This window comes from Raphanus sativus, chromosome 3 (genome assembly GCF_000801105.2).
Source record: "Raphanus sativus cultivar WK10039 chromosome 3, ASM80110v3, whole genome shotgun sequence".
Lineage (NCBI taxonomy): Eukaryota > Viridiplantae > Streptophyta > Magnoliopsida > Brassicales > Brassicaceae > Raphanus > Raphanus sativus.
In genome coordinates, this window is record NC_079513.1 from 27,209,929 (window position 1) to 27,223,746 (window position 13,818).

The 13,818-nt window shown below is 32.7% G+C and overlaps 2 protein-coding genes and 1 non-coding gene across 3 annotated transcripts; 1 reads left to right on the top strand and 2 right to left on the bottom strand.

Annotated features, from left to right (window-relative positions):
- Positions 1-2,238: 2,238 nt before the first annotated feature.
- TRNAY-GUA (transfer RNA tyrosine (anticodon GUA)) lies at positions 2,239-2,324 on the top strand. Its single transcript is given in 2 exon segments — positions 2,239-2,275; positions 2,289-2,324. It is a non-coding gene; the product is annotated as a tRNA-Tyr (tRNA).
- Positions 2,325-5,751: 3,427 nt separating this feature from the next.
- LOC108846562 (ethylene-responsive transcription factor ERF115-like) lies at positions 5,752-6,989 on the bottom strand. Its single transcript, XM_018619786.2, has 2 exons — positions 6,672-6,989; positions 5,752-6,447 (listed from the first exon to the last, which is right to left on the bottom strand). Exons 1-2 carry the CDS (start codon positions 6,910-6,912, stop codon positions 5,921-5,923), a joined length of 768 nt encoding a protein of 255 aa, XP_018475288.2. The 5' UTR covers positions 6,913-6,989; the 3' UTR covers positions 5,752-5,920.
- A 3,135-nt stretch (positions 6,990-10,124) lies between these two features.
- LOC108843998 (protein BONZAI 2) lies at positions 10,125-13,757 on the bottom strand. The gene is made up of 16 exons (XM_018617181.2): positions 13,522-13,757; positions 13,395-13,442; positions 13,159-13,310; positions 13,017-13,065; positions 12,880-12,936; positions 12,615-12,785; positions 12,401-12,535; positions 12,240-12,301; positions 11,891-11,993; positions 11,689-11,803; positions 11,527-11,603; positions 11,316-11,453; positions 11,054-11,218; positions 10,723-10,836; positions 10,508-10,604; positions 10,125-10,418 (listed from the first exon to the last, which is right to left on the bottom strand). The coding sequence occupies exons 1-16, from the start codon at positions 13,684-13,686 to the stop codon at positions 10,306-10,308; spliced, it is 1,761 nt and encodes a 586-aa protein (XP_018472683.2). The 5' UTR covers positions 13,687-13,757; the 3' UTR covers positions 10,125-10,305.
- Positions 13,758-13,818: the final 61 nt, after the last annotated feature.

Below are 13,818 nucleotides of genomic sequence, written 5' to 3' on the forward strand. Positions count from 1 at the left end.
TATAGACTAGGGGATGATGATATATATTTTTGGAAATCTTTGTAGAATATAGCAATAACTCATATATTACATTTAATATTGATTTATATTTTGGTAAACTTTGTAGAATATGGTAATAACTCATAAATTATCACTAAATAAATATATTCAAATATGACATTTTGAATTTCGAAATATTATATAATTTTACTTTTATAATTATAAAATTTTTATTATCTAAAAGTTTTTGAATTTTCTGAATTAAAAAAAAATCGTAATATCATTAGTTTCTTTTAGATATCTACAAATTATGTAAATATTATTTAGTTTTAATTTTTTAATTTTAAATTTTGAAAATTATGCAATTTAATAAATATTTTCCATATTTATTTAATATAAAATTATGCAAATTATAAATATTTTTTAATTTTAATTTTTGAAAATTATGCAATTTTCCATATTTATTTAATATATTTAATTAAAATAAATAGATAGAAAAATCTACCTAAGATTATAATTTTAAATATATACATGCACATTCTTAAATATAATTCAAAATAAACTAAATTGTTTTTATCTTAATTTTAATGTTCAGTTAAATAAAATTTGTATTAAAATTTTTGATAAGAAAAATAAAATTTATAATATTAATAAAATAATTTAGACATTTTCTTATAAGATAATAATATTTCTAGAATATAAAAGATTGATTATACATAAACGAAATTTATTTGTATTTTTCTTCATATTTTTCCAAAAACATAAAAAACAGAAAATATCTATCAAATTTCAAAATAAAGACTTATATATTTTATCAAAAACATATATAAAGTATACATAAATATATTTATGAACCTAAGGTAAGCTAAAAAAATGTAATTAGCAAAATATTTTTATTTTAGTCTAATTATAACCAAAACATTATGATTAAAAAATTATATAGCCCAATATACCAAATCCAAGTAATGAAATCAATCAAAATATGAACAATCAACCAATTATTACGACGTATCTATTTTGCATATATTCATTTACGTGAATAAATTTTCAATATTTTACAAGTTATGTTTATTAATGAATATCTGATTTACTTTTTTCTATTTTTATAAAATAAAATATATCAAATTATACAAATTTTTATGAAATATATTTACAAATATAAGAAGATAAACTGAATTACCTACTAATACGATAATTTTAACCTAATGAGACAAATCATCATTAATTTTGAGTCTATATACAACTCAAAAAAAAAAGGTTGAAATAATACAAAATATCATACTTAAAACATAAAGATATTTAATACAATTTTTTATACATACAAATAAAAGATTACTTAAAACATATAAACAAACAAAATAAAATATTTATTTGTAAATATTTATTTCCGTGCATGAGCATGGGAGAATCACCTAGTTAAAATGTAAATGATCATACAAAAACAAATCGATAGTTTTTTTTTTTGAAAAAAGGAAAAAAAATCGATCGATAATTGAGAAATATAAATGAGCTTGTTACTGTCATCTCACGTAAAACTCAAGAGTGTGAAGAAAAAAGATGACTAACGCCGAGAAAAAAATTGTATTAGCTAACCAAGAGCCATGTTTTTCTTCATAGCTTCATAAACAATATAAGTAATGTCTGGAACTACTTAAAAAGGATTTGGTAAGAGTCCTCTGTCGAAATTTCTCAGAGTTGCTTCGTTGTCGTCTCTAGTCCTAGAAATGGCTCCGGCTAGTGCTCCCGCGAGAAGCAATCTGCTTCTTTTGACATATTTGCTTATAACAGCTTGCTTTGCTCTCCAATTTCTACCAAGCACATCCTTTCCTAGTGACTATATATGTTTTCAATGGTGGCTGGCTCATGAGGGTATAACAAAAGAAAGTCTCTACAGTCCCATTGTTGTCCTTATCAACATGCTCCACAAAACGAGCGAGTTGCTCATCATCTATTTAAATGCCTACAAGAACATAACTGTGGTGCTTATGTTGGTTGGAGATAACAAACAATCAAGCATAAAAGCTACTGAAACAGAAAATGGCTCAACTGGAGTATTGTGTTTGATTAAAAGTTGTAAATGTTTGACCGTGAACTTGGTTGTTTGTTGGACATAGTTTCAGTTAAAGATATTAACTTGTGTGTTTGATGATCTGGAAGTTAAACTCTCACTGGTTTTCTTCTCCGGTTTGGAAGTTGGGAAACAAAGACTACATGTTCTGTTAAAGATATTAAGTTGTGTGTTTGAAGATATGACAGCAACCGACCTTAGCTCAGTTGGTAGAGCGGAAGACTGTAGTCTGTGACAGCAAATCTTTAGGTCGCTGGTTCGATTCCGGCAGGTCGGATTTTTTGTTTTGTTATATTTTCCCGTTCCTTAATAAACCTGGAAGAAAAAACTTGGTGGTGGTCCTAAAAACCAATTTGGGTTGACACAAAATGGGCCGGATTATTTGGAAATTTGAAGTGGGCTGCTTTGTATACATTATTACAATGCCCGTCAGTCGGTGCAATCTGAACATCCCATAAGAAGGAAACATTTTTTTTTAAATGGAAAAAGAAAAACATACGTACATACGTCTTTTTATTTGATTACATACAACGTACGTCTTTATTTGATTTTATCGTGGGTATGCATGCATAGTTTTGCATACATATACGTGTTTGGGCCGATAACTTTGAAAATGAAGGCAAAGGAAGTGGTTGAGATCTGTGAGAGCTTAGAAGGCCGCAAAGGTTGAAAGGACGGTGTCAGACCGGTGAGCGTGCGGGTGCGGACATCCCCCATTTCCGTTGACGTCAACGTACATTTCTGATTATTACTTTTTCCTTATATTCTTTCTGTCTGTCAGGATCAATAACAATTGTATTTATGTTTTAATGATTTGAATTGTTTTGTAAGCAACGGTCGACATATCTGAACTCACATCAGAAAGTTTTATCATAGGAGTCTACGGGAGTGATCAGTAGGAATTATTAGGCTAGCTTTCTTCTATTGGAGTAGGTAACAAGTAATAACGTTGCAATCTCAATATATTTTATTCGGCTCATGGTCTTCTACTGGAGTGATCAATAGGTTTCCGATAGACGATATATATCCTGCTTTTAATGATATCTAAGAATAATCTTATTTAGAAAACGGTTTTATATTAAGTCTAATTCCCGAATATTGAACTAGTTAATTAGTTTTTATCGCATACTTTTCTATTAATAAACCTGTAGTAGTCTCGTTGACATTTTATAAACACCTCTTTCTAGATCCTTTCAAATAATTTTGGTGCAGTTTCAAATGTGAAGTAAATTATGGTATACGATTACTGAAACTGAACATTTGAAATTTAACAGATTTCTTCTTTTCTTTTTCTTTTCTAAAATGAATTATTTGAATATAAAGAAAAATCCTTTATTTGTATATGAATTTTACTGACCAAGACATCCGCGCTAGCTTGGCATTATTTTAACGAATAAAAGAATATAATACTTTTGAAGCTCCACGAATGACTCGAAGTACAGATTTTGGTCGGCGGCCGAGATTCATATACCACGCACTAACCATTTACTGGAATATGTAAAAATGAATTAACAAAAATAAACTGAAACAAAGGTTCACAAACGAAGAAAGAAAAAAGACCAGAGAAAGAGGAGATAACGCGTTGGTTGGAAAGTATTCTAGTTAGACCAAAATTTATTATCATCGTTACCATCATTTCAATTGACATGATGATATGAAGAACGAGTCTAAATTTCAAAACGAAATCATTTTTTGTCATTTATGAAAATATGTGCATTGAATCTTGCTCGAAATGGTAATGCCCTGTAAATTTAACTATTTTCTTATATTTGTAATAATTAATTATTTTCTTCATTTTTAGAAATGATATTTGACCTTTTAGCAAAAAAATGAATATGTATACCATAAATAACGTATATGCAGATATAAACCATAAATAATGTATATATTCTCTCCGTTTTAATATAGAAGATGTTTTAGATGATTGTTGTTGTTTTACAATAGAAATATTTTCACATAACTAAATAATTTTAACTTTTTGAAAAACTGTATAACTAATTATATTTTTTACTATTTTGTTTATAATTAAACAAATTAGTTTTAAATTATATTTTCAAAATTCTATTGGTAAATTTCATATGTTGCATCCAACCAAAACTTCATGGATTATGAAATGGAAGAGTAGCAAATTAGCTCAATACCCTAAAATAAGTGGGATATCATAGAATGGAGGGAAAATGATAAAGATGAGGGGAAAGAAATTGGGAGGAAATAGGGTATGGAGTGCAAATAAGGTAGATTTTGTGTGTATGAAGTGCAAATACGCTTAATTATTTTCTCCCTGTTGTTTTGGGCTTAGCCTCTGGACGTTTGGATCAGCGCCATCATCGAATCCCACCATGTATTATTCCTTGTTTGTTTCAATGGAAAAGTTCAGTGTTAAGAAAAAAACTTAAATGCCGGTTTGTATATTTTTTTGATAAAACAAAAACGAGAGAAATATAATATATATGAAAACATGGGTCAAAAGGAGTCAACCTCTTTCGATTGACAAAGTCAAGCAGTTGAACCGTAGGGAATCTGTTTTGGTCAAGTTTTCATACTTGTTACTTCCTATCCCATTAAACTTTTCTTAACAGAGAACCCAATTACTTTTGGAACCCTGGCTAATGGCTATGTTGGAAATATAATCATTTTAGAAACATACAGAAGTAAACGTAATACTAAGGTTGACAAAAAAACGTAACACTAATAGTACCAATTATAAACTTTACCAACCATAACTATTTGGACGGTGTTTTGAGTAATAAACGTATTTCTTTATGACCTGATCCGATTCATACAAACTATAAACGTAGTCGTTCCGAGAATACATAGTGTTAACAGAGCCCATAAGAAGAAGGGTTAGAACAATCCAACGAATGTCAAATGAAGTTTGTGTTTGTTCAGGAATGTTTTAATTCGTTCTTAATTTCAAACTAAATGAAATGTCAAAATTCATGAATTTCTAACTAAATGGCATGCAGTTGATTAATTAATTCATATTTATTTTATACTATTTTGCATCATCATAATTATCATATATAAATTCTAAAAAGACATTCAAGATGTATGGCCATATGGGTTTATCAGATATTTCTAAAAAAATATTTCAGGAAGCATACAGTTACCATGTTAGATAAAACTGCCAAAACTATTTTCGATAATAATTTAAAAGACTTGAATAGTAGGAACCTAACTATTTTCATTAGCCAAATTGTTTTATTATATTTTACATAGTACTGTAAAAACACAACCGTATTTTCATATTTTGTCATAGACTATACAATCTAACCCAATAAATAATGCGGTACATGTCTAGATTTAGAATAAACCAATCTCCCAATACAATTGGACGAAATATTAACCTCTTTGTTGTTCAACCTCTATGGCTCAACAAATGTTCAAATAATATTATACGAGTGAAATTATAAGATAAATGTATTTTCATTCATAAAACTTCGGTTTGACTGTATTTCTGCTGTGGCAATAAAATCTTCCCATCAAAATGATCCAAAATTTAGCATTATTCATGGGATGTGACATCGTACAAACTTAAGATGTTTTTATCATTGATTTTTTTTTTATCACCTACGTTATACACGACATATGATATATCCATAACATCATGTACTGAGAAATAGTGAAAATTTTGTATGTATGCGTGTGCTTATTTGGACTACTTCCATAACTTTAAGGATCACATTTTTGATAATTATTCTCTTGGGAAATTAATTTAACTCCAAGGGTTGTTAACGAATAACCCAATAAAACTCTTAACAGAAGAAATTAAGAAAATGATCACAAACGACACACTCATAATGAAAATAGAAAACACTCAAGGGACAAATCTCTTCATAACAAATCACTCGAAACCCCTTATTCATGAGGATGTCAAAACCCCGAATTAGGAGAAGAATCCCCAAAATGCCAAAATCTTGTGTAATCTTCTTGTTGCCTTGAAGATCCACCAGAAGATGAAGAAGTGGTATTCGATAATGTCTGATGACTATAGATTGATCCTCCGGTTTCCCCACCGGCTAGACTATAGCCTAATACATCGTTACTATTTCCCCCTTGCTGAAGATATTGGTTATAGTAGTATTGGTTATAATATGGTATGGTTTCTGGATTAGTCTGCGGATTTGAGTAGTAAGTTTGATTATTAGAAGAGTAATAGTTTGGTGGACCGGTAATAGTACTAGTGTTACTTGCTAGTTGAGCTCTCTCAGGGAAATTAAGTTTGGCTTTGCTTCCTTTGAATTTAAGAGCTGCTTCATCATAAGCTAAGGCCGCAGCTTCAGCTGTCTCAAATGTCCCGAGCCACACTCGTGCAGCCTTTTGTGGATCCCTAATTTCGGCAGCCCATTTTCCCCATGGTCGTTGCCTTACCCCTCTATAATGTATTTTTCTCAAATTTCCTTCAACCACAAGTACACAAATTATTAACCTCATATATATGCTTATATACACACTACAATAAAATTGTGAAGTATGTACATATATGTACACACTAGTAATATATATCATCGATCTGGTCATTTGTATGTATGTACATATCATCATATACTAGCTGTCAATTGCAATAACTATGCTTGCAAATCCAGCTATATGTGCACGTATATATATAAGTTTACATATATACCTTGATCTTGAGTAGGAGGAACATGTTGGATAGGATCTTGCTGATTATACTCAACAGGGTGATGTAGATTATTATCAAGCGTGCTGCTTTGGTTTCCAATGACTTGAGTCAAGGCTGAGACCATGGCACGCGTGTCGTATTCGGATCGAGCCGAGAAGAACGGAAATATATTCTCGTCGTCATCGCCTTCTTTCTTTTCCTCAGATTCACCAGCTCGAAAGGGCCTCTTCCCATTATTCATTGATTATTAGGGCTTCAGATTTTGCACTGTTTCAAATAGACGATGATGCGTTGAAAATGAGAAACAAAAGAAGACAAGGAAAGTGGAAGAGAGATATTAATTAGGGTTCTGGAGTGAGCAATTTTGAAGTTTTTATAGAAGCATTTTGTTTGTGTGAACATAAGACAAATAGCAACAAAACGTCAAGCTGAAGTTTTGCAAATATTCAAAATTTTATTTAGTTTCTAGCTATATATCATAATTTTCGAGACACATAAAAATCATGCAGTTGTATGAGTGCATTTGTTAAAACTGTAGAAACGCGTGAAAATGGCCTTTTCATTTCTTATAGCAAAAAAAAAAAGGCGTACGTGTGAATCTGAACGGATTAAGAAATGGATATCAATAAAGATACTAAAAAGCTCTGACAGAAGAATTTAAATAGATATGAACACTGTAAAAAGATCCAAAATGATAAAAAGAGAAAAATAAAGAAGGAAAATGCATGCATGTACATATTATTTGCTAGTTTCTTATTCAGAAACACATGCAAGGAATCGAAGAAGAAAACAAACTTAAAAGTACTATTTTTAATTTAAGGTTTGATTTTATATAAGAAATATATTATTTGTGTATAAATTAAACCGACATTCTCTGAAAAAGTTAAGGGAATAAGAATATAGATAAACTTTAGATAGACAACAGTTTACGTGCGTTAGAGCAGAGTTCATTTTTTCCTTTTGAATTATATAGCAATATCAGTTTCTTTCACGGAAGTGGATTCGGACTAATTATATATTAATAGATTATGTTTTCGTTCCATGCATTGATCTTCTATCTCTGATGATGTTTTAATTTTGATTTATTTGGCGGCCCGGAATTCGGACCCTGGTGGCGAATAAATTCCCTCCCCCTCCCCATTACATATTTGGACAGAGACTGAAAAAGAAACTTAGTTATACATCCAAGAGAGGTGTGTACACGCTGATCATTAACGCAATCATTAACTCAAGAGAAAACGTGTGAATTGAACATGTTGTTTGGAGTCTCTTTTAACAAATAGATACGAAGATGTTTTCTGGTTTCATCTATACCTGGGAATAATTTAGTTTAAACTTCATAGTTATGTGGAATTTTTGTATCCAATGATCAACTAAACGTTTTCAAATGCATGCCCTAAGTCCGAGATTCAAGTTAATTAACTAAAAGCAGATGTGGGTTCGTAATATTAAGTCTGTATGACGGGATAGATTGTCTAGATACTGATAAATACATTCATTTTTCGTGGAAGATAATGAACCCATTAATAACTTAGAGTGAAAACTGTTAGTATCTTTTACTAAATGGTGAAAAAACATAGATTCGTTCTTGATCTAAGAAGTTACAATATTAACAGCTAGCATTGTATCTTTCTCGACAATATTCACAATAATAATATAAAGTTCAAAAAGAAAAATTCACAATAATATTGAAGAAACTAGAAAGTGCCGTTTTGGTATGTAACAATTTAGTTAAGGATATTTTCACAAAAGCACTTTGTCTGGGGCCTCAGGCCCTTGTGACAAGTCCCACATATCGTACTATTCTTTTTCCTGATCCCACAGATAAAATTTCTCATTGTAAGAAAACCTAGTTTTGGTCGGGAAAAGAGGTATTTTGTTAAGGAATTAAGAGAGGAACCAAGAGAATTGTAATGGACAAACTGTTAGTCTTTCCTGATCCCACATATGGACTTGGTCGTCTCGTATTACAAGGATTCACGTGGAACTTCAAAGTATGGTATAACCAATGTGTTGTGTAGAACGACATAACATATACTGTGCACATTGTGTGATACACTCAGTGGACCTTGTCCATATCTGATCAATCCATGAGGTGGGGAGACATTGAAATTTCTTTTTTTCTATACTTTACCAGTTAGCCGTTAGCTGATGTTGCTGCAAGTCTATTCGATTGATGTAGAGGTACGTTAGTCACTTAGTTGACCAAAAGCATGAAACAAGGGCTTAGACATAACTTTGAGAGAAATTTGCAAAATAATATTTATGACGCGAGTTAGAAAATACGATATTATGTAAAGTATTATGTCATTACTAAAATTCAGTAGAATCTATGCTATTTTGTTATAATAATCCAAGAAGCAAACCTAGTATGGCATCTTGAAAAGAACGAAAACTCTCAGAGTCTCAGGCATATTTTGAAGAAGCCGAATCATTAGACAAATTCAGTAATCTGTAACATGGACATTTAAGTATTATTAAAATAAGTCTGACCAAATTAGCTCAATACCCTAAAATAAGTGGAATACCATAGAATGGGGGGAAAATAGTAAAGATGGAAAGAAAAAAATTGAAGGAATATTGTGTATGGAATGCAAATAAGGTGGATTTGGTGTGTATGGAGTACAAATATTCTAATATTTTTTGGGTAAAATCAAATTAACTAACATTGTTCGTCTATACACAAACCAAGATAACTACGAAAGATAGCATTGTTCACATACGAAAGTCAGTCAAATGAAAAAAAGAGTAGTATCTGCAAGGTGTCAATGAATATGACTTTGATGAAGAAACACTTTATAACAGGAAATACACATGGTATGGTATGTATTTTAGTTATGTTTTGACTAAAAAGTAGAAAAAAATGAATAAAATTTATTTCTTGCGATTTTTTTTGTTTTTTTTTGTAAAATTTTGTTGCGAAATTGCTAATGGAAAAATGAACATGAGAACGTGGCAGTGTCGGGCTCCGACCAAGATTAATAAAATATTTGTTCTCATCCTCAAAAATTTTGATGTTTTTCATATTGTACAAATCTTTAAACTATAGAAAAAGTTTTATTTTTAAATTAAATTCTTACAAAATGTTTTAAGTTTCAAATCCAGCTATGAAAAATGCATGGTAACGTAGTTTATCTTAGGTATATACACATTTTATCATTTTATATCAAATATGCAGCTTAATCGCTATATTTCTAAAAAGGTATGTTTGATATGTTGCCCTAGTTTCATTTATTTTCTGCAAAGAATAATTTTCAGCGACAAATGCGGTAAAGTACTAATATAGAATCAACGATCACGTGTAAAGTTACGGCTTAGGTAGAAATGTCAGCACCTAAAATAAGAAATTAAGTCAACAACTTAATATGTTTTCGGTAAATTGATATGTTGACCGTTGAACAATAATACTACATAAATAGCCCACCAAATCAATTTGTAATTTAGCAAATAATATTAAATAAAAATCATATTTCTTTAGATAAAAAAGAAAAAAAGAAACAAATCAAAGAGTGAAGTGAAACTTGACGTAGCATACTGGAAATGCAAAAATTCCAGATAATAATAATAATAAAATAGAAAGCCAAAACGACAGCGTTTGCAGCTGAATGTATGTACAGAGTTGTTGAGAATGGCATCAAGAAGCAGAGGCGGTAATACTCGAGGGAGTGATGTTACGGTTTCTCATGTACGTCAAAAACTGTGAAGGCAATTCTGCTAGTAACGCTTCTACCACTGAGACCTCTCCATCTGCACACATAAAACACACAACAAATCATTCACCTAACCAACAACGCTGGCGTTGTTTCTCTTCAGACCAAACATATCAAAAGACTCACATTGCATGTCTCGTAATGCAACGAACTGGACGATATCACGTGACGCTACACGACCGCTCGAGCTTTCTAATCTCTCTCCTTTGTCTCCATCGAGTACCTTCACAACAACAACAACAACAAAGAGTGTAAGAATCTAATGGAAAAACCACAGACTTTGTAGTGTTGAAAGTTAAAAAAAAAAAAAAAGTGTTGAAAGTTTTCTTATTAGGAGGAACCTCCATTTCTTTATAGTCGGCTCCTCCTACTCCAACGATGAGGATTGATAATGGGAGATCTGATGCACTGACCAATGCGTCTTTCGTCTCTTGCAGATCTGTTATTACTCCATCCTATAAGAAAATCAGACAAGTTCAATTATTGTCTTTTTTTACATACAACAGTGTTCTAAATATTGGTCTAGGCGGCCCCAAGTCTGCTTAGTTATTTTTTAAAATGATATTTTGAACGCCCACCTAACCAATAATCTCTCATATAAAGCACATAACTAGTGTCCAGTGATTTCTTGAAAATTATAAAAACACATAACACACAAGGACATAAACTCACAGTGACGATCAACAAGACGTAATATCTCTTTGAGTTTTGAGCGAGTGACTCGCTTGCTATAGTTGCAGCAGCGTTGATAACAGGACCAAAGAGAGTAGGCCCTGCAAAAGAGACGTTGAAGAGAGCACCGTTGTATGCATTCATGATACCTTGAATCCCATCTACCTGAGGAAAAACAAAAAAAAAAGAGATTATTGAAAAACTTGATAAAAGGTTAGTTCATGTTGTTTAATTGAGTAAACATTTTTGTTGACATTATTACCTCACAGTAAGTACTGCTTCCGTTGAGGTTAAAGCAATGTGAAACCGGAATGTCAATAGGACGAGCTCCAAAGCCCCATGCTGGAAAGCGTTTGTCAGTGTCATAGAACTGCAACACTTCTCCAACTTCAACTATTGCCTGAATACAAACAAAGAAAGAAACAAAGATCACAAGCAGTAAACAAAACTTTGGATATATTGAGAGTCCTTACTCTCTGGTAGGCATTTAATCGTCCTGTAGGGTCAATGTAATGCAATGAATCAGGGAGGCGAGGGTTTCCATTTGAAGCTATAAATCAAACATGAGAGAGACAATGGGATTAGTCTTGAGAAAACTCTGCACTTCTTTTTTCAGAGTCGTCTACTATTCATACCTGTGAAATCAATTGCCACCATGAAGTTCAATTCAAATCCAGCAGCCAAGTATTCTAGGAACGTATGCTGAACAGTTTCAGTAAACTTGTCCACGAAAAGCTGGCTCTTTAATGCCTGAAACAAAAGGCAAATGGTATCAAGTTTACTAGCAGTTAAAGAAATGTTTTTAACATCTTCTTATTGTTGAACATGTATCCCTACCCTGTCTTCATGTTTATGTCCAACACCAGTAGGTAAGAACAAATTGATTCCTTGACCACTCATGTGAAGCTTTTCTAAATCTGCAAGTGACTTCTGAACTTTTCTGGCAAAAAAAAAGAAAAAAAATCATCTAAAGCTTTTAGCAACACATCCTCATTTTTTTTTCTTTTAAACACTAATAAATATGGGGTGCAACACCAGGAGGTCACCCATCCTAGTACTACTCTCTCCCAAACACACTGCGGAGTTCTGATGGGATCCGGTGCATTAGTGCTGGTATGATCGCACCCAGCAACACATCCTCATATCCCAAACTAATATCAAAGGAACCAAGAGTTTGTGGTAGTACCCGATAAGATTGTGGTTGCCATTGCCATTGAAGTCTAAGCACTCTACTACCAGTGGACTATCCTGAGAGTTATTACACAAGAGAACTGTTACTACACCTTCCTCCTCAAGCAAGAAAACTAAGATGTAAGAAAGAAACTCTCTCTCTCTCTCTCTGTTTACCTTACTCCCCACTTGCTGAACACTTAGAGAGACTGGTTTCCAAACCGGATTGGGTTCATTTTTCAAGACTTCGGTTTTCGAGACAGGGACTGGAGCCCCATGCTCCACAATCTTAGATATCACCAGAAACGGATCCTGAGCAAGAGAACTCAAGTTATATACATACGTCTGAAGTAAATCATGGTAAAATGGTAAAATACAAATAGCAGCTTACACTTTTAGAGAAATGATCCATTGATTCCAAATTGGAACACCTAAAAACAATTTCTGTAGTGGTCTTAGAAGCTAGAGACTCCTCAGCGTGGACAATAAGCTTCCCATGGTTCTGTGGCTGAGTACCTTCTTTGAGCTCTAAAGCAACCGTCCTGTTTGGTTTGGTGATAACCTGCGTATTTGAGATCAGTAAATATATATAATATATGAACCAATATTGTTAATCTAGAGCAAAAGACAGAGAGGTCGTAAACTAAAAACAATACCTCAGACAATGTACACGTTGCCTCACCGAGAAACTGCTGCTCGTCTGGCTTAAGCATCTGAAATTAAATTAAAAAAAAAAAAAATCAACAAATCATTTAAACGTAAGAGCAATCATACAATGAGATTGTACACATACCTCTTCCTTTGAGTTTTGAAACTGAGTGTCAATGTCATACACACGAAACCTATGCAGAAGAAGAAGAAGAAGAAGAAGAAGAAAGGTCATAAAGTATTGAAATTTAACTTTCATTTTCATGAGTTCTGTTTGAGAAACTTACAGCAAAGTCTGAACAACCTCGAACTGATAACGGATCGAAAACTTCTTAATCCATTTAGGATTCAAAGAGTTCAAAACAACTTCGCTACGGAACGATTCAGAGAGTGTCGTTCCATCTCTTCCTTTCGTATAAACAACCACCATTGCGTCGCTCTGTATAATAAATAAAAATATTAAAAAAAGGAAAGTTTCTTTTTAAGTAGACACATGTTTATTAGTACAAAAACGTTATTAAACCTTTGAAGTCACGTCTCGGTCTCGCAAATTGGAAGCGGAGAACGATAGCTGCGAAGGGGAAAGAAAGGACAAACAACACATGAAGAAGTTGAAGGAAGTAAAAAAAAAGATTCGAAGGAAGAAGGACCTCGATCTGAGAGAAGAGGCCGTCGAAGCCGCGAGACTTGAGGTAGTGGTCAACGGCGTCGTTTGGAGTGGCGTAGCCACCGGCGGCGGCGGAGGAGGAAGAAGTGTTCCCGCCGACGCCGACCATTCCGCCACGACCGCCACCATCGGACCAGCAGCTTCCCATGTTCTTAGAAGATTGGATCGAACAAGAACAGAGACAATCATGTAACGGCGAGTTCTCTTAAGAAGGATGGAGAGAGAGATTTGAGGAGGAAGAGGGAAGAGAGTGTGGGACCCGCTGTGTTTTTTCCAAGTC

What these genes read in the sequence shown, in the direction of transcription:
- LOC108846562 (XM_018619786.2), bottom strand. Translation starts at nt 6,912, where the DNA reads ATGAATAATGGGAAGAGGCCCTTTCGAGCTGGTGAATCTGAGGAAAAG. An exon ending in TCCTCCTACTCAAGATCAAG is followed by an intron (nt 6,448 to 6,671) that starts GTATATATGTAA and finishes TTGTGGTTGAAG; the next exon opens with GAAATTTGAGAAAAATACAT.
- LOC108843998 (XM_018617181.2), bottom strand. Translation starts at nt 13,686, where the DNA reads ATGGGAAGCTGCTGGTCCGATGGTGGCGGTCGTGGCGGAATGGTCGGC. An exon ending in ACCGAGACGTGACTTCAAAG is followed by an intron (nt 13,311 to 13,394) that starts GTTTAATAACGT and finishes TTTATTATACAG; the next exon opens with AGCGACGCAATGGTGGTTGT. An exon ending in GAGGTTGTTCAGACTTTGCT is followed by an intron (nt 13,066 to 13,158) that starts GTAAGTTTCTCA and finishes TCTTCTGCATAG; the next exon opens with GTTTCGTGTGTATGACATTG.